The sequence below is a fragment of the Mustela nivalis genome (genome assembly GCF_964662115.1).
Source record: "Mustela nivalis genome assembly, chromosome: 8".
Lineage (NCBI taxonomy): Eukaryota > Metazoa > Chordata > Mammalia > Carnivora > Mustelidae > Mustela > Mustela nivalis.
Window position 1 is genome coordinate 130,722,800 of NC_139027.1, and position 22,616 is coordinate 130,745,415.

The following is a 22,616-nucleotide window of genomic DNA, read 5'->3' on the forward strand; positions in this document are numbered from 1 at the left end:
CCGGGATTTTCTACGGCAGGGGCTGGCTGGCAACCCAGCGCCCCGAGCAGACTCCTGGTTTGGGAAGTGAGGTGTCCCTGGGACAGAGCCACACCTTTTTGTGTCTGTCCGCCTTCCTGCTATGAGGGCAGAGGGCGACAGAGGACGGGAGAAGCCACGGCCCGGACCATCTGGCCCTTTACGGAAGTTTGCTGACCAGTTTCTAAAGTGTAACTCTTCCTAGGCTTATCGGAGTGTACTTTTGTGGCTCCGATGTGATTAGAGCAGTCGGCGACAAGCCCCGTTCTGGTCCCCGTCCTAAGACACCGCTGTCCTCTTCCCAGGACCCCAGCCTGGATTCTGAGCCGGCCGGGTGGGTGGCGCCCGGGGAGTCGCGTGGTGCAACGGCGCCACCTGCTGTGGGTGCCTCGAAGCACTTCTGCCTGGAAGTGCCAGACTTTGGGGAGGCGGCGGCAGCGGGGCGCGGGGAGGGGGGGCGCGAGGCCTTTGAAGCGGAGGCCAGTTTTCAAAACCCTGGCACATCAGAGCAGGATCTCGCCCAGCCCTCTCGTTTTATAAGGGCTGCAGTGCAGGCAGGGGGGGTGTGACCAGTCCAAGTCAGGTGAACAGAAATTCTGCTCAGATCCCCGAGGCCCCTAAGCCAGTCCATCTGCGTCTCTTCCATGGGCATGTGCTTGGGACAGGACCTGGCTGTGAATCCTAGTTCTGTCACTCGTGTAGGGTCCTGATTCCATGGTCGTTGAAAGAATTTGCAAAATAAACACTTATATATAACATTTAATCTACTATCAATATTGACTTTGTCTTCTGAATAACCGAGAAAATTATTCCCATTTCACAGAGAAAAACACTGGGGTACAGAGAAGTTAACCAATCTGCTGAAGGTCACACAGCTAGTAAGTGACAGGACTCAAATCTAGGCTGTGAAAGCCCTAACAGCCCCAGAACGGTGCTCTGTAAATATTTTTTTTCCTGCCTGCAGTCTGACCAGTCATCTGAAGGCAGTCCCGGGCAGGGGCAAAAGGGGAGAGCAAGGTCCACATCCCCCCCACCCCAGCCCCCATTCCTCCAGGCAACAGCCAAGTGGCCAGTGGACTGTAAATCCTTTATTTCCAAACTATAAATAGACCTGTACTGAGAAAAGACAGCCCCAGACCCCAGGGGAGAGGCCAGGCTGCAGCCTTGGCTTCTCCCCTTCCCAACTGCTCCGCAGTCTAAACCCGGCCCCTCAGAAACCCGCTGCCCCTGGAAATCACCACCTGCGCTGTCAGCGCCCAGCAAGCCGCGGAGACCAGCCCGCTCCCTTGGCCAGCGGGGCACATCTGGGCCCTGCTCTGGCCTGACGCTCCCCCCTCGGTTGCACCAGCCCTGCGGGAGCCCCGCCGGAGCCCCGCCGCGTGGTCACGTGCTCCCCGAGGCCCAGCCCCCAGCCTGGGAGAGTCCCCCCCCACCCCGGGGCTGCAGTGAGGTGCGAGGCCTGGGAGCAGCCTGGTTCCCTGCCAGTCTCCTGGCTCGTCACTGCTGCCCCTGGGCCACAAAGTACTCCCCCTCCTCCTCGTTGTCGTCCTCCTCGGGCCGGCTGCTCCGAAGCAGCAGCTCCAGGTCGGGGTGGGAGCCCAGCCCCTTCAAGGGTTTAGGGCCACCGTCACCTGGGGACAGAGAGAAACCAGCTGTAGACCCAACCACAGTTTTCTCGGTGTCCCCCAATGTGCGTGTCAAGTTGCCCAGGTCCCACCTACTCCACCCCACCTCCTGGAAATGACCAGCTTCTAAGTGGGGGGGGGCGGGGGGAGCCCATGTGGCGATGGCGGTGGCCTGGGTGAGTGGAGCCACGTGCCTTTCCTGGCTGGGTGGCTGGGGCCCTAGGGCTGGGTCAAGGGGAGATCCAAGGGGCTGAGTCACGGCGGGGAGCATCAGAAAAGCAGCTTCTGAGCGGGGCTCGGGTTACCTCTGGCGTGGAGGGCTTTGAGAGCCACGTGCAGGGAGATGCCCGAGAGGCAGAGCGCGAAGCCCAGCCAGTTCAGGAGGCTGATCTGATCCCCCAGCAGGTGGGCTGCCAACAGCAGAGTGCAGACTTCCTAAAGGCAGAGGGGCAGGAAGGGGAAGCAATCAGGAGTTGGCTCCTTTGCAAGGAAGGCAGACGGTGGGGGCACCGGGCACAACCGCAGGGCAGAGCCTGGCCTGCCAGAGCTCCTGGGGCCGGAGGTGGCCTGGCCAGCAGGGCAAAATGGGGGCTTCCCTGAGCTCAGAGCACCAGGCCTGCCGGCAGTGCTTTCCTCCCTTGGTGCTACTAGGAGGCAACAAGGGAGGTGCTCTGCACTGCATTCTGTCAGGGTTAAAGAGGCAAACCAGACCCAAGGCTGGGAGCAGAGTGTCCAGCCTGCGGCCATGTGCACAGGAAGGAAGGACAGCTGTGCTTCCAGAAGGCATCCAGACATGGAGGGCACAATGCTGCAACAGGAGAATGCCGTGTCACCCTGGGCTCCACAGGACACACACTGGCCACAGGGCTCTGCAGACACGGTGGCTGCTGGTAGGACTAGTGACATGACTCATTCTGAGAACCGCAGCTCACGCCTCTTCCTAAGCCCCTCGGGGAGACGTATGGTTCTGGGTTTAGGCAGCACTACTCAGGCGCCAGTGTCTGTCTCATGAAGGAGAAACCGCACCCTGCCCCCATGGGCTGAGCAGGGCGGTGTGAGGGATGGCAGGGGAGGGGGATGCCTGAGAGCTGAGGCGCATGTGCTGCTGGGGAGCAGTAAAGGCAAAACAGGCTAACAAAGCACTGTCCCTTGCTGTGACCATGGCAGACATCACCAATCAATCACAGACCCCCTTTCCCAATGAGTCTGGATGGGGCTTCTCAACCCACAGTTCCAGGCCACTGCCAAAAAACCAGAGACCAGAGTGGGTAACGAGATTGCACCCCAGGCCCTGTGGAGTCAGAATCGCAGCTCAGCCACCTGCTGGGTGTGTGTCCTCCATCTGGGAACCACTGTGTAGGACTGTGGCCAGGAAGGGAGGGAGTTTCAGACGAGAGCACCCTAAGCAGGCTCTCTGTTTCGTCTCTGCTGGGGTCTGGGGCGCGGGAGCTGGGACAGAAGCTGCTACGGAGCCTGTGGTCTGTGCTGTAAGACAGGACTGGGGCCACCCCCACATATGCACCTTAAAAATGCCAGCGATGGAGAGGGTGAGGCTGGAGGTTCTGGAGACCAGGAGGAACTCAGAGAAGCCCAGACCAAAGGCGAGGATCCCTCCAAGGAAGAGGCTCCCCAGAACCCGCAGGAGCAGCCCGGTGTCCTGGAAACGGAAGATCTTCTCCGATGTGGACAAATGGAGACCTGAAATCAAAGGGCGACAGTGGGAGGCCACTGCAGCCCGACTCGCTGCAGCCCTGAGGAGGGGGACAGCAGGTGGAAGAGAACACTGTGCAGACAGCCTGACACCTGGGGACCCAGGGAAGCAGCGATGGCCCCCCGAGTGTCCCGGTGCTAGGGTGGAAGCCCTGTCCCCTCCCTCGGTGCTGATCTGCCTGTCTTTGGGAAGGAGCATGACTTTGCGTGGCCTCTGCAGCTGTGGTAAATACGGGACCAGAGAGAGGCGGGGCAGCCCATCAAGTGACAACTGTTAGTGCCCTGGGCCCTGAGGCAAACCCTCCCGCTCAATGTCGGGTGGGCCGCCTGCAACAGGACCTCATTTCATCCTCCCAAACCTTCCCCACTTTAATCTGGGTCTTCGCCATCACACAGCTGCAGGACGCGGCTGAGACATGCCCCCTCTCAGGACCATCCCCTCAGTGATAAAATGAGAGCATTTCAGCCAGACCTGCGTTTCTCAGGCAGTATAAAGTGGAGAACGGTTCTCAAGAAGTAAACGCACACACATAAATATAGGACAAAGCCTTGTTCTTGAGACACGCCCCCAGGCCCCCACACACCAAGTTTGGTGTGGCTTCTAGAGGGTTCCTGGCCCTCCAACACTGTCCCTCCGTAGGTCTGTGCAGAAAAGGCCCGAGAGAGGCACAGAGCAAGCACCTGTGGGGGCTGGAGGCGGGATGAGCACTGAGATTTTTGGAGGGAAGCACCTAAGAAGAGTGGAGTGAGAGTCCCTCCCGGGCAAGCAGCTGCCCAATGTAGGGCGCCCTGTCTGGTGCTGGGCTCAGCAGTACTGCAAAGGCGGCGGCAAATTGAAGGAAATTCGGGAAAGAGCAACATAAGTGCTGAAGGCGCTTGGGGGATTAATTTACCAGAAAAGATTAAAGGAGCTAAATCCATGCAGCTTTGCTAAGTGACAACTCCCAGGGCTTTCGGCGGAGGGGGTGCAGGGAAGGGTGTCCGTGGCCAGGACGGGAGGGGGCGTGCTGGGTGGCGCAGGGGCAGAAGGCAAGGGTGGGGCAGATGGTAACTGGGAGAAAAAGGAGGCTGCAGAGCAGAAGCTTCCTGGACAGTGGAACCAGCTGGAGAGTTCGAGACGCTTCACTGCTTGAAACTAAAATGGATGTGGGGCAGAAGTCTCTGTAAGGACCCTGAGGACAGAAGGAAGGGACTGGGGGAAGGATAAACAGGGACAAAGACTAACCTTGAAAGCCGGGAGGAAGGAAGGAAGGAAGGAGACCTGCACTCGCAGCCGCAGCCGGGACGGTCCCCCCACCCCCTCTCCTCTTGTCTGGGAAGTGAAGGTGAGGGGGGAGGGTGCCCGACCCAGCCTCCTGCCCCTCGGCCACACACTCCATCCCCCAGGCCATCCCCCATGCCACCACCCTCTGAACCTTCTGGTCCCACTTCCTGGGAGACCCTGCCTGTCTGACTCTGTCCGGGAAGTCTTTTTGACTTGGCTTTCCACGCTAGCACCCTGAAAGACTTCCTGGCCCTCTGCTCCTTCTAAGAAACAGCACATGGCCTGGTGAAGAGGAAGGACTCAGGAACCAGCAGCTGGAACGGAATTCTGGCTCTTTGGGCAGTTATCTTCACTTCTCTCCACCCGTTTTTGACCTGCACGATGGACATAATGCTCGTACTGCCACGTGGGGGTTTGGGGGGGCACGTGTAAAATGATCAGAACAGGGGCGCCCGGGTGGCTCAGGCAGTTCAGTGTCTGCCTTCCACTCAGGTCATCATCTCGGAAACCCGGGATGGAGCCCCGAGTCGGGCTCCCTGCTCAGTGCAGTCTGCTTCTCCCTCTCCCTCTGCTCGTGTTCTCTCTCAAATAAATAATCTTTAAAAAGAAAAAAAAAAAAACCAGAACCACGCTGGCATAGCTGTCTGGTTGTACCACGTCCACTATCATTATCGCCTGTTGTCTTTTATATACTTTTTAAAAATTATTTGACAGAAAAAGAGAGAAAGAGAAAGAGAGCACAAGCAGGGGGAACAACAGACTGAGGGAGAGGGAGAAGCAGGCTTTTTGCCGAGCAAGGAGCCTGATGTGAGGCCCGATTCCAGGACCCTGGGACCGTAACTTGAGCTGAAGGCAGACATTCAACCAACTGAGCCGCCCAGGCGCCTCTTACGTGTACTTTCTGTGTAAGCAGTTATCATGCTGGATTCCAGCCATCTGGTTTAATGTCTGTCCAGCCCTTCGACCAGGCTCCGCCAATGGACGGACAGCACCTTTGATCTTTGTAACCTCTGCAGCTACCACAGAGCTGGCCTCAGAGCAGGGAGGGGGATCCACTGCACCGAGGGGACCCCAAGAGGGACGACCCAACGTACCTTCAAATATGGCAAAGAGAGGGAAGAGCCCCAGAAACATGAGTGGCTGCAGGTGGAACATGGTGTCGATGGGGTTCTGGAGCCCTGCGGAATGAGGACGGGCGTGAGTCGTCAGGCCCAGCCTGGCCTGCTTCCACCCTGCCTGGGGCCCGCAGCCCGCTCTCACCAAGTTCCGCCTTCTGCAGGAGCATCTGGGTGAGGGTCCAGCGGATGCCACCGATGAATGAGGCCCCCAGCACCAAGGCAAAGCCCTCCACGTTGAATTGCGTGGACTTGTAGGTGAACATGAATAGGCCCCCGGCGATGAGGAGGACCACCAGGACCAGGGCCGCACGCTAGCAGGGCGGGGAGCAGCGGGCACTGACTGCAGGGTCCTGAGTTTCTCAACCCTGGAGCCTGGGCCCAGGGGCTATGCTGGCTGATCTGGGGGAAGAAACCCTTCTCCCCCGAGACCTCTGGGGTCCCAGCCAGCACCCTCCCATCCATGTAGGCAGGACTGACATTCCGTGGACATGTACCCAGCATCCCTACTTAAACTTCTGGAGTAATTTCCTACAGCTGTTCTAGGCCCCCAGGAAGTCCCCCAGTACTCTGGCCCTGGCAAATAAGGGGCAGCTGCCTCCAGGACCTGGCTGCGCCTGACCCCTATCCTTGAACCCTTTCTCTGTCATTCTTCTGGTCATTACACCTGCCATGCATGCCAGCTGCTAAGTATTCTCAGCAGTGGCCTGTCCTAGGTACTCCCTCAGCAACTGGAGTTATTGCCAGCTGGGGTGGCCTCGTCTCCTCTGTCACATACAGTTCACAAGCCACTGCTCAGACACCCCTTTCAGTCTTAGCATCTGTGGGGGTAGGAGGGACCAGGGGAGCTGGGGCCTCACCAGCTCCTCCAGCTTGAAGATCAGGGAGAAGATCAAGATGAAGAGGACGGCCGAAGACTTGGTCATGGTGTACCTGCGAGGGCAAATGACCCATGATGCACTGCCAGGGCCCAGGGCCCAGAGCCGCCACCAGGACAGGAGCCACCAGGACAGGAGCCCACGGACTGTGCTGGAAAGGCGGGAGGCTGTGGGGACCCCTGACTTCCCTGAGGGCAACCGGCTCTGCTCAGAACAGCTGAGCAATCTGAGTACAAAAGACCAGAGGCCTGAGTCATCCGGCTGATACGTGACCTTTCATTGGCAGCAATCTCTGACAAAGGGGCCTCTGACTGTCGCCAGAGAGAAGAGGCTCCAAGTCAACCCTGAGCTCACCACGTCCTCTTACTTATCTGCTCCTCTGTGGGGACTGGGATCAGGAAGGAGGAAAAGAGAAGGCGGGACTGTGCACCCTGAACTACAAGGTCAGCGATGAGAAACAACTGTTACAGCTGCCCCCTGTGCGGGTCAGTGCCCTTCCTCCCCGGCATGACCGGCACCGCTCTAAGCGCCTGGCACCCCACAGCCATTGGGCACGCAGGCACAGCATTCCTCGGAGCCCACCAACTGCTGGGAGGGCTGCTGGCTACCAGGGCGGAGCTGAGCAGGGGCTGCTCCTGGGGGTGGTGACATACCCAGCCCACAGGCCCCACAGGGTAGGGGGTGTGGACGGGGTCAGAGAGGGCGCCTGAGCCTGGCGCTGGGGGCAGGGGGCTGGGAGGGCATGCTGGGACTCACAGCGAGACAGTGATGTAGAGGAAGCTCCAGTTGGACAAGCCCACGTCAAGCGCCGTTGCCAGTGCTGTGGAGACACGGGCACCCACCGAACATGTAGCCAGGGCGGGCCAGCAAGGGCAAGCCAGTTGTTAGACACTTCCACGGTGCCCCCAAGTGCCCCCTGCTCTGCCCTGAACACCCTGGCTTTCTCTGGGGCCCTTGGGCCTTCCTTTCACAGCAACTTGGCTTAACTCCTGGCCAAAAAGAGGGAGGGGTGCTGCTCCAGCAGTAGGGCTGACGGGCAGGGCAGGGCAGAGCCTGCTAAGTACTGTGACTGTCCCCAGAGGAAGGGTATTAATCCCTCGAGTCTTGTCATCCCTTCTGCGCAACTGGTCAGAGCAGCTTCTCCTCCATCTGGTGGAAGGCACACTCCTCAGAGAGGACCTGGCCCTCCAGGATCTGTCCCTGCCACCCTCTCTTGCCTCCCACTTCTCACCAGCACAGCAGTTCCCGGCATCCCAAGACGGCTTCGGTCCCCCTGCAGACCTGCACAGGCACTAAACCCTCGGCCATTTCAGCCTATGCTCTGGGAAGCCCTCCCCACCTGGGCCTGGGTTCGTTCCCCTCCTCTGTGCTCTGAGGCGCCCCTCATCGTCCCACGAGCAAGGTGAGGGCAGGTGTGGACTTGGAGCTCCTGGTCAAGGCCAGTGCTGCATCCAGGGCTTATCCTGGTGTGTGTGAGCATGCGTGTGGTGTGTATGTGTAGGGGGGCCTGGGGAGGACATGAGAGGCAGAGATAGGGCTGGGGGGAGGCAGGCTGAGAGGAGTGAAGCGGGTGGCTGGAGAGGGCCTTCTCTCCACGCCACCAAGGCTCTGTTTGTTCTCAGCCCACAGTTTTCCAAACAACACTGCCCCCAGCCTCCATGCACCCAGGGCTGCCCCAGGGCCACGAACCTGTGGGAGCCACTCTCCTGAGGTAGTCTGTCCAGCTCAGCACCACGCGGGCCCTGTGGCTGGAGCACTGAACCAGGGCCCTGGACAGGGCGGAGAACAGGAAGATCACAGCCAAGTGCAGCATCGTCATGAAGAGTGGGAAGTGGAAGCTCTAGGAGCCCAAAGCACAGACAGCGCGGCGTGGTTTACAGCCCCCCTCCCCACTTGGCCAGGCCAGCAGCAGTGGCGCCGGCCGCGGGGTTTACCAGGGCTCTATAGCGGCCAAGGGGCTCCCCCCTCCCCCGATCAGCAATCACTTGGGATGAGAGACTCGTAGTTCCAATACTAGAGATCATGCCGAGAGCCGGTGGCAGACCAGGGGTCCACCGTGCCCTGGTGCTGTCTCCACCACTTCCGGGGACCGGTCAGCCTCCCGCTCCAGCCCCTGGGTTACAGCCAGCGCTGGCCAGTGCGGCTGGACCGGTTATCCAAACCCCGAAGCCCTTCTCTACCGGTCGATAACCAGTTGCTGCCCTCCTCCCAAGTGACCCCAGCTCCTCCTTGGTGTCTCTCCCTTTCCCAATTTCCCTTCGACCAACCCATCTGAGGGGAACCCCTGGTGTGGCAGGGCTCTAGGGCCCGGTCCCAGTATGAGGGTGACTGGCTTCCAGTCTCATCAGCCGAAGCCTGTGCCAGCCCGTGCTAACTATTCGGCGACACTGGGGCCCTGGCTGCAGCCCCCTCCCAGCCGGCCCCCTGTGCTGCGAGGCCTCCCGTTACCTTCGTCAGCCACTTGTTGTAGAAGGTGATGCCGATGGAGAAGCAGTAGTAGAGGAGGACCAGCCCCAGTGTCAAGACCGCTTTCCACACAAAGGCCACGTCGAGGCCCCACCGCCCCATCCGGGGCAGCTGCAGCTCCCAGGCTCCGGGCCGGCAGGGGCAGGCGCCCCTCTGGAACTCCGCGGCGGGAAGAGCTGGCCGAGCTGGGCCGCGACTGTCAACAAGGGCTCCTGGCTGGAGGCGTCCTCTTCACCTCCATGATTCGGAATCATCCACGGAGCCCCAGGCAGTGGCCTCATCCGACAGGCTGGTGGCCTGAGCCAATGCTCTCCATGACTGAGTGGCCGCAGGGCTCACGTGTCCCCAGGTCCGAGGCTAGAGGAATGGACAGGAAGCTCGGGCGGCCGGGCAGAGCAAGGGTCCACCCCACCCCTGCCTGCACGGAGGGGGCCAAAGTGGACCCAGTAGGGGCCAGGAAGGGGTGCGCGCTCAGCGTTCACTCTGTTGCCTCAAGCTGTTCTCCATGAATTGCTGCCAAAGTGACCTTTTAAAAACGTAAATCTGATCATGTCAGATCAGATGTCAGCCGTACAGTGCTCCCGGTGCTCCTCTGATCAAGACCAAAAGCCTTCTTGTCAGCTCTGCCATCCTGACCCGCCCCACTCCCCCACCCCCGCTGGCCTCTCCAGCCTCGGCTCGGGGCTCTCTGTGCCCATCCCACCGGCTGCCTGGGCCCCCCAGACACACAGGCTCTCTCCTCCTGCCCGAAGGAAGGGACGTGCCGCCCACCCCCCATTTCCTCTCAGCTGACGCTGCTCAACTTCAGCTCAACGGCCGTCTCCTCAGGGACTACCCCCGCTCGATGGCTGCTCCTACGGCTCCCCACCTTCCCTGCGGTGGACTTGTGCAGGGCAGGCTGCTCTGAGTGGTGTCTGTCCCCTGGGAGGCTGAGCCTTGCGGCAGTCTTGTGCTCACTGGGCGCACGGAGTTGGCCATATGGGTCTATGACTCAGTGCAAGGGAGGGGCACTTGGTTTTTGGGGAACTGATCTGATCTTTAAGGCATTAAAAATGGGACCAGGAAACCAATACCTCCCCTTCCCTTAGGCTTTAAGGACTGCTCCCCCAGAGGCGGGGCCTGCTTTATGGTCTTGCCTAACTAAACCGCTCCAGGCCCATCCACCTAGGCAGCCCTAATTAGGGTTAGAGCACACGGGCTCTGAGATCAGGATGACCCAGGTGCACAGTTACCCCACCTGCCACTTCATGTGTGCATCCCTTCCGTCTCCTCCTCTGTGATGTAACCAACCTGTTGCAATGCCACCTCCTGGAAGCCTTCCTAGAACCATCTACCAGGCATACCCTACTTTTCTCACCCCCAGTCCTTTCTGAAGGGAGACTTTCATTCCGCTCTGTACACTGGAAGCTGGGTTATCACCGCCCTTCCCAGAGGCAAGCTGGGAGCTAGCATAAGGTTTTGTTGGAGGGATATGGTAGGCTATGGTTCTCTTGAGGGCAATTTTGGAAACCTGTGGGGGTGTTTTTAGGGGAACTCTCCTAGCTTTCAGTGATATGGGGGGTTCTGAGAGAGTGAAAGTCCATATAACTGATAATTGTGCCACATCCTTTGTAACTTTGATAATCTATGTAGATATAAGACTTACTTATAATTACCTGAACCCTGGACCCAATTTTTTTTTTAAAGTAGATCCTGTGCCCAGCATGGGTCTAGAACTCACAATAGAGACCAAGTTGTGTGCTCTACGGACTGAGCCAGCCAGGCGCCCCAAGAGCCCAGCTGTTTTACCTGATGCAGTTTTTCCACGGTTCTATCATGCATTGCAATTTCCAAGAGTATGTCTGCCATGGGCATGTTTTTCATAGAACTGTTTTTGAGAACGAGTTTGGAGAAACCACACCATCTACAGCAGTGGCCCAGTAGCATGGCTGTGGTGCTTGCACCGTGGCTAGCACGATCCCTGTGGCCCTGCAGGTGGGGGAAGCATGGGCTGCTTCACTGTGGCTTCTAGCATCCTTGCCTTTCCTTGTATCCGGGTTTTTCAATCTTGGCATTATTGATACTTGGGGCCATATCATTCTTTGTGCATCGTGGGATGTCTAGGAGTGAACTGATCTCTACCTACTAGAGATGCCAAGAGCAACCCCTCCTCCTCATCCGAAGTTGGGACAAACAAAAATGTCCCCAGACATGGCCAAATGTCATGAGGGGCAAAAGCACTCCCTGCTAAGGATGACTACCTACACCACAGAGGCAACCACAGGGCCTTCCACCTGCCAGCACCTGATCCCCGTGGTTCCCACCCAAGGCAGGGCAGTCTGTACTTTTCTGTGATTCAACTCGTCACATACTCTGCCTTTGGTGCAGTTTCTGCTCCAACATGGCAATCTGTGCCAACCCCCCCCTCCCCCCAAAACCTCCTGTTCAAATCCCACCCTTCCTTCAGTCAGCAGGTCCCCTACCTCCAGAAAGTCCCTCTGATTACCTCAGCCCACAGGGAGCACTGTCTCCAAATGAACAACACTCATTCTCCTATTGTCACCTAACCCCAAACACAAAATCAGACCTCAGCTAGAAGGGCTCTTGGAAATCATCTAGCCATTTACTCAATGGCCATTTTATTAAGCACCACTGTATACCTAGCGTGGGAAATAGAGATATATATGTAACTGATACGGTCCCCACCCTACTTTTACGGTAAGGGAAACCAGGCTTAAAGGGGCAAATGCTCTTTTTCAAATCCCACTTAACAAGAAAGGAATTCCATATTCTGCATTAGTTTCCCCTGAGGGCAGCCTAGCTGGGAGCAGCAGCCACATCAGGAAGGAGTTGGTGCACAGCCCCCCATAGCACCTGGCCCCCCTCAATCTCCGGGACTGTAACATGGGCAGTGCTATTTAGTGCTACAAGTGTGAGCTTGGGATGAGAAAGCCCTGGGATCCATTCCTGGCTCCTGTATGAACACTGGCACTCTCGCATGTCCTGAACTCTGGACCTCAGTTTCCAGTAAAGGAAGATAAAATCATCTGCCTCTTGGGAGGCGAGTCAGTGGCATCCAGTACAGTGCCTGATGGTGGCCTGAGGCAGGATTTACGCCCTTCCTGGCCCCCTTACAGCAGAACTCCCCCAGGGTCCTCTGCACTACCATCCCTACTCGCTTGCAGCCCAAACTCACTTCAGCCCACCCCACTGCTCCACTGAATCCCTACACCTCCCCCCTTGTTCCCCTCTGAGGACCAAGTCTCTGTTTTCATCAGCACCTTACAAAACTGACCACTTCCTCCTACTGGTAAAGCCTCTTGGATGCCACACCACACTCTCCTGCTGTTTCTTCTGCTTTTCTGGACTCCTGGCCTTTTTCAATGGCTCCTCCTTGTCAACCAACCTATAAAAGTTGACCGCCGAGGGATGGACCCTGGCTTTTCTTCATTTTCCCTTGAGTAATCTCATCCCATCTGAGAGACATTCCAGTGATTTCTAAATTCTTTCCATTAGCCCCACCCTTTTCTGCCAGCTCCTGGCTGGTACCTCCAAGAGTCTACCTGATAGCTCCACCCAAGATACCTCAAACTGAAGGTGCCCCCAACCTATTCCAAAGTCATTAGGAAATGCCAGCACAACACACCCGGTTACTTAAGCCTAAGCCCAAATGAATGATGAACTCATCCCTGACCACTCTTTCCTTCCTTCCTCCAATCCTATCCTAGGTCAGTTCCTTCTCACACATCCCCTGTGGACCAGCTGCCTGTCTTCACCTGCCCTCGGCCACCGTCTAAGCCATGGTGATCTCACCTCGGGGCTGCAGTGTCTCCTAACTGGTGTCCCTGCTTCCTCTTTCCCCGACAGCCCGGAGTCCACACAGCAGCAGGAGAGAAGGCTCACGCGCCGAAAGCAGACCACGCCCTCATAGGGCAAATCCCAACACCTGAGCGCGCCCGAGAGGAGGGCCTTCCCCCAACTAGCCTCTGCCCGTGTCTGCAACCTTGTTCTCCCGCCACTGCCCCGGAGCCCGCCACGCTGGCCCCTGGCCGTTTGCCAGGGCCAACGAGCCTGCGTCCTTCTTTGCACCGGCCGTTCCCTCTTCCGCGGACCTTTGCTCGGCTGCAGCCTCCTCGAGGGCCCGCTCCTCGTCCTCTCGGCACCTCCTACCACCTGACGGTGCCCAGTTTGCCCACGTGTCTTACTGCGCGCCTCGCACTCCCATCCCACCCCGGGATACGGCCTCTCCGCCGCCCGGGCCGCGTCCGCGCAGTTCCGCGCGGCTCAGCACCTGGCCCGTCGCCGCGCGCGCAGGCAGCGCCGAAGAAGCGCGCGCGTCAGGCGGCTGGGGAGGGCGAGTGGAGGCCCCGGCCCCTCCATGGCGCCGACACGAAGGCCCGAGAGGGACAGGAGCCCGGGCGGGCCGCGGCGCGCAGAGCCCGGCCGGGACCCCACTTTCCCGCCCGGGCTGGGCCTCCCCCGACCGCGGGAGCGCGCGCACATCCCGCGGCGCGCCCACTCACCTCGGTCGCGGGCGCGCCGGGCCGGATCCTCCCGCCGGAAGTGCGAGGCCGAGCGCCGCCGCGGGTGGGGGCACTTCCGCCCGAAGACGCCGAGGGGCGGGGCAGGGCGGGGCGGGGCGGGGCTCCAGAGGTCTGCCCGCCTGCACGGTTCTCGGAGACCCTGTGCGGTTTCTCCTGTCGTCTTTGCTCGGGACACTCGCGCTCCATCAGCCTCGCTCTGGCGCCCAGTGCGTGTTGCGGTGGCACGCGCACCCGGGGCAGCCGGGAAATAGCCACATGTTTACTTCTATTGAACAGATTAATTTACCTTATTCCAACCTAGTGCTGGACAACCATGACACCATAAAGATAAAAACTCTCATGGTCTTTCTCTACTGAGATCTTAAGCCAGCTGGGGAATGGTAAGTCAGGGGCATTAAATTTTAGAAGATCCATGAGAGATAAATAATACACATTTGTGAAAGATTTTGTGTGCCTGAAACTTTCTAAGAATTAATTTCAGTAGGTTGAATGGGGGAGTTGGGGGGAGTGTCCGGGCAGAGGAAATGAGAAGGTAAGACTGGGGCCTGGCTTAAAGCCCAGTTGTAAGGGGAGTTAGCCAAAGCTGTGGTTGGAAAAGTAGCTATGGGGCAGGTTGCAGTGGTCTCAAATTCAGATCTCACTCCTGTTGCAGGATTAAAAGAGGCAGAGTCTGGCACAAGAGTCCCCAGGAGGGCAGAGCTGGCTAGGGTTGCAGGAGGCCATTAGGGTTTTTCTTGCCCTCTCTTCCTGGGGCCTCCTGTGCTCTCTTCTAACACTGGCTGCAAATATAGGTCCTTGCAAGTGACTCAGCTGGGCTCCCTGGCCACTCTCAACAGAAAGTTTGAGCCCAGAGTGTAAGCAGTGCCTTAAGCAAACCACTGCTGCCTCCACCCCCGCCCTCTGGCTTCATGCAGGCATTAGTTCATTCATTCAGCACTTACCAAGCACCTACCATGGTACCCATCACTGCCTGAGGTCTTGGCTGTCTTCAGTCCTCAAGGCCTGTACTGCCTGCACTTGCTATGCCTTTTGAAAGAGCTTGTCCTCACCCCCTTCTCTCTCAGAGGGAAAAGAAAGTATCTATTTTCATCACCACCCTCATTCAAGCCTCCCAGCTATCGGGGCTGAGTTTTGGAGCAAGAGCCTAAAACACCAGCTGGAAGGCTGAGCACTAAGCACCAGTGACACACAGGGTGAAGAACATGTCTTCTTTGTTAAGTCACAAGAACGTGAGCTGTTCCCTGGCTGCGTCCCTGGCAGGGAGAAGAGGGAGGATACATCACGGGGGTGTACAGTGTGCCATTCGCTGCTGTGCCCAGCAAGCCGGAGCAGAAAACACTTTGTCCCAGCGCAACAGTCTGTGAGCATCCTTAACTGTCCAGGGGTGTGTGTGTGTATGTGTGTGTGTGCGTGCACGCACACACACACACACACATGCACACACCCAGGGAGGGCAAAGTGGTTGAAGGGAGGAAGTCTCCCAGACACGATGAAATAAGTCTTACCCAAGGTGAAAGCTCCCTTGGGCAGAGAGCGAGTACAGAGAAACAGCTGTTAATAGGTACCACGGTTTGTACATGAAAGAGTATTTATTGAAAACATGGTTACTGGCAGGAAGCTCCTGGCTGCTCTCGGGTTACTCTCTTGGCTCACAACTGGAAGTGGAGGAGTGTGTTTTTTTTTTTTTTTTTTTAGAGGGAGCCTCCAATTTTATTTTCCTTCAAACATTCCATCCTAGGATAGGTAGATCTTATATAAATATATATACACGTTTGTATAAGTATGGCCTCTAGTAAAGAAAATATATAGTACACTCTTCATCGGGCAGTACCTACCATGCCGGGCTACTACGATACTGATTGCCACTGTGTTCACATGTCCAAGGAGAGAGGCTGGGTGCGTGGTTGACATGTGCCGCAGCACCAGGGAAGCCCCGTTGGCACTGCTGTGGCCTCAGCTAGCTCCCTGAAATCATGGCCAATGGCAGAAACCACAGCACTGGGATGGATGGGGGGAAGGGAAGGCCAAACTTCCTGAGGTCGGGGATGCCAAAGGGAAGCATAGAGGAGGGGCTGCCATTCAGGTTAGGTGAGAGATTGCTCTCTAAGGAAGGAAAAGATAAAAATGTGGGAGGGGGGAGGGAGTGGACGCTAGTAGCCTCACCAGTTTCGCCCAGGCCTCGTTTGGGCTCTCCCTGCAGAGTTCTTTGAGACAAAGGGGAGGACTTAGCTCGCACGTCTTTGACTTGCCAGGATGAGAGCCTGAGAGCTTGGTAGGGAGAACTTTCCATCCGCCCAGACAAGTGCGTGGGCAAGAGAGATCCGGTGGCTCCGGAGACCAGAGATGTTAGAGCCGAGCCTCAGTGGCAGCAGCCTGTTGGCGCTGAATGAGGCCGGAGTGAGCCCTCACGAAGGCGATGAAAGCAAGGGCAAGGCATCTACCAAGCAAAGGCCAAGGCCTCTGCTTGGATGTGAGACACAGGCACGGGTCACCCAAAGGCAGTCTCTCTGAGGCTCCTGACACGCCCAGAACGTCTGTCCTCTGCAGGCAGCCTTTGCCGGGCTCGCGCTTGCCTACCCGGGGATCCAGCTGACCGGAGAGCAGACTCAGGAAGAAAAGGTGAGTGACTTGTTAACTCCAGCCCAAGCAGTCCCTGGCCCGGAAGGCAGGGGTGCCTGCTGTTCATTCCTCATGCTCTGATCCCAGGCTCCGCGGTGACAGGGAGGGCCGAGCACCCTGCCTTGGTGACTTGTGGCAGCGGGTGGGGACCAAGAGGAAGCTCTGGGTGGTCTGAGGGGAGTCTGAGGAATGGCTGGCATTTACTGGCCACCGTGGTCACTACAGATTCTGTACAAGCAAAAGACAAGGCACCAGTCTGTGGGTGTTTCTTCTGGGCCCCAAATCCCTTCCTGGGCACCGTGGAGTCTGGCTCCAGGCTCAGCCGTAGTGATAGACAAAGTCATAGCTGCTGGGCTCCTTGGGCACTGGCGGCGGGGCTTCGGGAATCTGGATGTTCTCCAGATCCAGGAGCCGCAGCTTCATCTCCATGCTCAGCAGGGTGTCCAGGTCGCTCTTGGTCAGCTCACTGGACATGTCCTTCCCCAGAAGGGCACTGAGGCCATCAATCCAGATGCAGTACTGTGGGAGCAAGTTGCAAAATGTCACATGGTGGGTGGCCCCTGGTCAGCAAGAGGGCCTGCCAAGGTCCCTTTGCTGAGAGGACTCACCCTAAGTCTCTTTTGACACCACTGAGTAGAGGCAAAGCTGACTGGGGATAATGGCAAAGATAAAATGGGAGGTGACCATCACTTTCTAAAAAAAGCCCCCCTCAAAACAACAACCTTTGGGCTTTTATGAGGGATTTACATTTAAAGCTTCCTATGATAAGCTAAAATATGATTTTTTTAAAAAGATTTTTTGTTTACTTATTTGACAGAGAGAGAGATCACAAGTAGGCAGAGGGGCAGATAGAGAGAGAGGGGTCGGGCGGGGGGAAAAGCAGGCTCCCCGCTGAGCAAAGAGCCCGATGCAGGGCTTGATTCCAAGACCCTCAGGTCATGACCAGAGCCGAAGACAGAGGGCCTGAGTCACCCAGGTGCCCTACTTTTATTTTTTTTTTAAATCTGATTTTTTAAAATGTAACTAATAAATATAGCAAAATGACACCTGAGTACTGGGGTATCAACTACCCAAAACTGCCCCGGAAATGAGCAATGGTGGGAAGGATACATACCAGGTGATAAAAGCAGGACCCAAGAGGAATCACTGTAGGATCTCAATTTTGTTTCAGAAAAAGTTTTAAAAAAGAGAAGCCCAGCCAACAAATGTTAAAATAAGTGCTAGAGGGTCTCATGATAAGGAGGAATAACAGAATTGTCGGCCTATCCCTGTCTCACTCCTGTTTGATCTTTTTCCCTGCCTTTGCTCACCTGTCTCCCCACCTGCTGGTTCCTCATTTCTTCCCAACAGACCTCCACTGGTGGCTCGGGGTCTGCTGAAGCATCTCCTCTTCCAGAAGCCCCATCTCTAGTCCCCTCTGATGCTCCCCGAGCTCAGCAGCCACGTGGGACTCAAGCACAGTTACTCGCGTGACCCGGAATAAGCTCTAGAGCTGCAGGTACAACTGCAGGCCCCATGTCAGGAGGACCAGACCCAGCAGCCTCAAAGCCCAGGCCCGACCCTCTACTGCCTGTGCCCAGGAGCCCCGAGGAGGAAGCATGTGCTGGGTTCACTCAGGAAGGTGGCCGTGGTGGAGACTGAAAAGCGGGGAGCATTTTCCCAGTCCAGACAAGTTAGTCTATCCCCTGGTGAACTTTCTAATGGCAACTTCCGGCTGCTTCTGAAGAGTAACCTGGGGAGCCCAACTCAGGGGAATGGACTCCAGTCTGGCAGATCCTTGGTGCCAGAAAGCCTTCGTGACACACTGTGGTCCCCTGCCTTTAGGGCAATGTCCCTGTCTTGCCCACTCCTGCCCTCTAGCTAAAGAGTCACAGTAGGGGCTCAGCTGTCCAAAGCGGTACCCCACTGCTCACCTCATACTTGTTGGGTGCAATGAAGTTTAAGGTCTCATCAGGGTCATAGAGGATGGAGAATGCCAACTCCAACACCTCCTGAAAGAGAAAGGGTTTCAGTTCCATGGAGCAGTGGGGTGGCCTGGGCTCTGCGCACCAAGAGTTTGGCCAAATTCCTGGTCACGTGGCACCATCACCGAAGGAGCTGGTTCAGATGTATCATTAGGACCCCGGGCACGTGCACAAGTGTGGCTGGAGACAAGGCACGGTGTTAGCGAGTGTTAACTCACCCGTTCCCTATCCAAGTCACGCCCAAGATGTGGACGCTCCTAACACTGGAGAAAAGTCGTTTCTCAACACTCAAAACCTCTGTATCTCAGAGTCTGTGACTATAGATGACCTTTGGCTTGTATGTTGGTGATCAGACTGAAAGCCTTAATGGTTCAGGAACCGTGACAACAGTAACAAATTGTGACCCAACAAATTGTGACATCAACAATGTAACTGTAACGGGCTGGGACAAATAGCAGTTTGCTTAAATGCACGAGCTCGTGGTAATACTGAACGAAACAAAACAACACACACCCAGATCGATCACTGCTGGATGATACCAGAGAACCGACTCACTATTCTGAAAGTACTTTTTTTTTTTTTTAAAGATTTTATTTATTTATTTGACAGAGAGAAATCACAAGTAGATGGAGAGGCAGGCAGAGAGAGAGAGAGGGAAGCAGGCTCCCTGCTGAGCAGCGAGCCCGATGTGGGACTCGATCCCAGGATCCTGAGATCTTGACCTGAGCCGAAGGCAGCGGCTTAACCCACTGAGCCACCCAGGCGCCCCTGAAAGTACTTTTATAAAAGGAAAGAATCAAGCACTTGTTTTCCTTTCTTATATAAACTGGACCACTGGGAAGCCAAGAGTAGAGGATGGTAGGCTTCTGTTTAGATAAGCAGTTCAGCTCATAAATGAAAAGGAATGACCGCATTAGAACACCACTAGTTTGCTAATCTTAATTTACTTGCGGAAGAAACCCTTAGCACCGAGAATCTGCTAACCTCGCAAAAACAGAGACAATCACATCACGTGTCTCTTGATAGAACATAATGCCACCTAGAAGTTGTCCTGCCCACCCCCCAAAAAGGGGGTCAACCCTGAGCTGGGATCCAGCCTCCCCTTAAATCTCTCCACCAATGTACAGATCTAGGACAGAGGAACAAGTTAAACTGTACCACGGGGAGACAATCAGCACATTTCAGACTCAGAAACTACCAAACAAGCAACCTGGTTTCGTCAACCAATAAACTGCAGAGAGGAAAACAAAGACGGAAAAGAGAGAGAGGGGAACTAAAAACTAATCACAACGTGCATGTCCTATTTGGATTCTGATTCAGTGAACAAAATGGGTATGAGTGTGCGTATGTGCGCGTATGTTTACATGTGTGCATACACGTAAACATTTATATATTTTTATTTTATTTACTTAAAAGATATTATTATTATTATTTTTTTAAAAGACTTTATTTATTTAACAGACAGAGATCACAAGTAGGCAGAGAGGCAGACAGAGAGAGAGGAGGAAGGAGGTTCCCTGCCAAGCAGAGAGCTCAATGTGGGGCTTGATCCCAGGACCCTGGGATCATGACCTGAGCCGAAGGCAGAGGCTTTAACCCACTGAGCCACCCAGGCGCCCAAAAGATATTATTTATTTATTTGACAGAGAGAAAGAGAAATCACAAATAGGCAGAGCAGCAGGCAGAGAGAGAGGAAGAAGCACGTCTCCCGATGAGCAGAGAGCCTGATGTGGGGCTCGATCCCAGGACCCTGTGATCATGACCTGAGCCGAATGCAGAGGCTTAACCCACTGAGCCACCCAGGCGCCCCAACATTTATATATTTTTATACAGAGAAATTAAGTTATCTATAAGAATGCAAACATCTATGGGATATTTGATATTAAATAACAACTTTTAAAATTTCTTTTTAGGTGTGGTAATGGTATTGGGATTATGTTAAGAGTCCTTATCGTTTTCAGATACATTCTAAATATTTAAGAGGGAATGATATCATACTTGAGATTTTCTTCAGAGTAATAGTAAGTGGATGGGTAGGATGTGCCATAGTTGTTAAGGCTGGGTGATGTGTATGTGGGGCTTCTGTTTCTGTGTATGTTCAAAACTGTTCTTAGTGTGGCACCTGGGTGGCTCAGTGGGGTAAGCCTCTGCCTTCGGCTCGGGTCATGGTCCCGGGGTTCTGGGATTGAGCCCCACATTGGGCTCCCTGCTTAGCGGGGAGCCTGCTTTGCCCCTCTCTCTGTCTGCCTCTCTGCCTAGTTGTGGTCTCTCTCTGTCAAATAAATAAATAAAATATTAAAAAAACAAAACAAAACCAAAACGGTTCTTAGTCGGGGCGGGAGAGCACGCACTTAAACAGCAGCCACCACCGATTGAACCCTCCGGGCACCACCATGACCGTGATAGTGACCCTGACTCCAGCGGCCTGCCACTCCACTCACCTTGTTCTGTTTCAGAGCACTCTTCTCTTTCATGTGGGGGCAATCCTTCCCAGTGACAATGGCCTTAATGTCTGCAACAGGAACTGGGAAACAAGGGAATTAGTCTCTGTAAGGTTCATGCTGTGAGGGGGTCTTTGCTGTGCTGGGAGGGGAGCTCCAGCCCCCAGACCAAAGAGCTGTGTCAGCTCACAGAGAGCGGCCTTGTGCTAGTTTCTCCTCCACGGTCCCTTCCTGGGGGCCTGGCCTGCTAGGCTGTGTCCAATCTCACTGGGGGTCAGTTCAGGGCTTTGGGATCATCTCCCTGAGGACCAGGGCCTCAGATGCTCACATCACGTCCACGGCACCGTGATGAAGGTGACAATGCCATGAGCACAAACAGCCAGCCCCCATCCTAAGGGCTTTACGTACATGACTCATTCAATTCTGATGAAGGGGATGTGCCTACTTACTCCCATCTTGCACGAGAAACCAAGGCAGAGGTAAGAATTAACTTGCATGAATTACAACAGCAGAGGGAGGGTTCGAATCCAGACAGTCTGGCTCCAGAGCCCCCGCTTGTACCACTGCCCTACAAGGCAGTGTTGCAGCCCCCCTGACAATCTACACCCCCATATCCGTCGGGGATCCCACTGACTTCCCCGAGCAGCCCCGTGGGGTAGGCCAGGGAGAGATGACCTCGGACAGACTGAGCAGACAGGTCCAGGGAGACAAGCCGTCCAAGACCAGATAATCGGCTTGAGAGCACCAGGGTGGAAACTCATGCCTCCTGACATCGAGTCCAGCTACTATGATACAGCAATGGAGAATGAACCTACTTTTCTCCTGCAGGGATTCAAACGTCACCTCCCCTTGCGGGTTGTCATCCAAGTCACCGTAGTGCAGGACCTTGTGGTTCAAGGCCAAGCGGCAGTACCAGAAACGTTCTGGAACACAAGGCCAGACAAGCAGGTGACCACGGACAGTTCTGGGAAAGGCCTGAGCACACGAAGGGCAAAAGGATGATGTGTTCCCAGGCTGCTCCCCACACAGCTTTGTCCAGCAGGCTCCCTCCCCAGCGGGGTGACTCGGACCAGCCTAGTGGCCCAGATGCCCTCACCTTGCCTCCTGCGGTTCCCGATCTTCCGGAAGCTGCTGCCCTCACAAAGCCGGTTCAGCCGCTGCTGCTTGATCAGCTCCAGGATCTCAGGCTGGATCTTCTCCCTCAGCTCCCTGGGTGGACACGTAAGGGAGCAAAGGGGAGGTGAGGACACGGCGGGGCTGGCGGTGCCTCCCCCCACCCACACGCAGCACTTACACAATTGGCGGGGATTGGAAGTCATCCTGACTCATCCGCTCGGACTGGCGCAACCGCAGGATCTCAGAGTAGCTCAAACTACGCAGTTTGCTCTTGAACTGATCCAAAGAGCTGGGTTTGGAGGGCAAAGCTCGAGTGATCTGCTCCCGGACCACCTGCATGACCTGAGCGGGAGGGAAGGAAGCCGGCTGCCTCAGCGCCTCCAAGGATGAAATCAGGCCAGTTCCAGGCAGCCTGGCCCTGCCCCGGCCTTGAAGGGACCCCAGACACCTGCTGGGTGAGCGAGAGTATGGACTCTCAAAGGCACACCTCTTAGGTGGTTCTCAAGGACAAATGCCTGATAGGGACAAGTGCTTTCTTTGCCGTGAATTTCAACTAGCCGGCAGTGTGGTGGAATGAGCATGGGTCCAGGAGTCGGAGAGAAAGGAGCTCAGATCCTGACCCCATCTCTTAATCTGTGCCTTGAGCAAGCCACTTGCCATGTGCAGACCTTCTTCAGCTCGTCTCTGGAGCAAGAGACAGGAAGACTCGTTTTTGGATACATGCTGCCTGCAGGACGGGGAGGTGCTATGTGGGTGCACAGTGCCTGATGCGCGGGAGTGGGTTCAAGAGACGTGCTACTTCCTCTCAAACAACAGTTAAAGAGAAAACAGGCCATCCCACGGCCTGTCCGGCAGCTCTGCGCCCACTCAAGGCAAA

The 22,616-nt window shown here is 56.0% G+C and overlaps 2 protein-coding genes across 7 annotated transcripts in view; both read right to left on the reverse strand.

Annotated features, from left to right (window-relative positions):
- Positions 1-759: 759 nt before the first annotated feature.
- SLC35H1 (solute carrier family 35 member H1) lies at positions 760-13,669 on the reverse strand. Of its 5 annotated transcripts, none has more exons than XM_082744776.1 (10): positions 13,579-13,669; positions 9,059-9,433; positions 8,300-8,450; positions 7,367-7,430; positions 6,593-6,665; positions 5,878-6,046; positions 5,712-5,795; positions 3,166-3,341; positions 1,949-2,078; positions 760-1,649 (listed from the first exon to the last, which is right to left on the reverse strand). In XM_082744776.1, the coding sequence occupies exons 2-10, from the start codon at positions 9,176-9,178 to the stop codon at positions 1,516-1,518; spliced, it is 1,101 nt and encodes a 366-aa protein (XP_082600902.1). In that variant the 5' UTR covers positions 9,179-9,433; positions 13,579-13,669; the 3' UTR covers positions 760-1,515. The 5 variants fall into 5 exon arrangements, with proteins under 5 accessions (XP_082600902.1, XP_082600903.1, XP_082600904.1 ...); XM_082744777.1 differs by having other exon boundaries at positions 12,869-13,579; XM_082744778.1 differs by lacking the exon at positions 13,579-13,669 and adding an exon at positions 13,168-13,547.
- A 1,500-nt stretch (positions 13,670-15,169) lies between these two features.
- Positions 15,170-22,616, reverse strand: part of ELMO2 (engulfment and cell motility 2) — a 38,656-nt gene continuing 31,209 nt past the window's right edge. For both annotated transcript variants that reach the window (XM_082744767.1, XM_082744768.1), the window contains 6 exons: positions 21,918-22,081; positions 21,720-21,832; positions 21,439-21,546; positions 20,624-20,706; positions 18,132-18,209; positions 15,170-16,737 (listed from right to left, as the gene is read on the reverse strand). In XM_082744767.1, coding sequence (XP_082600893.1) covers positions 16,537-16,737; positions 18,132-18,209; positions 20,624-20,706; positions 21,439-21,546; positions 21,720-21,832; positions 21,918-22,081 — 747 coding nt within the window. In that variant the 3' untranslated portion in view covers positions 15,170-16,536. The remainder of the gene's footprint in view (positions 16,738-18,131; positions 18,210-20,623; positions 20,707-21,438; positions 21,547-21,719; positions 21,833-21,917; positions 22,082-22,616) is intronic.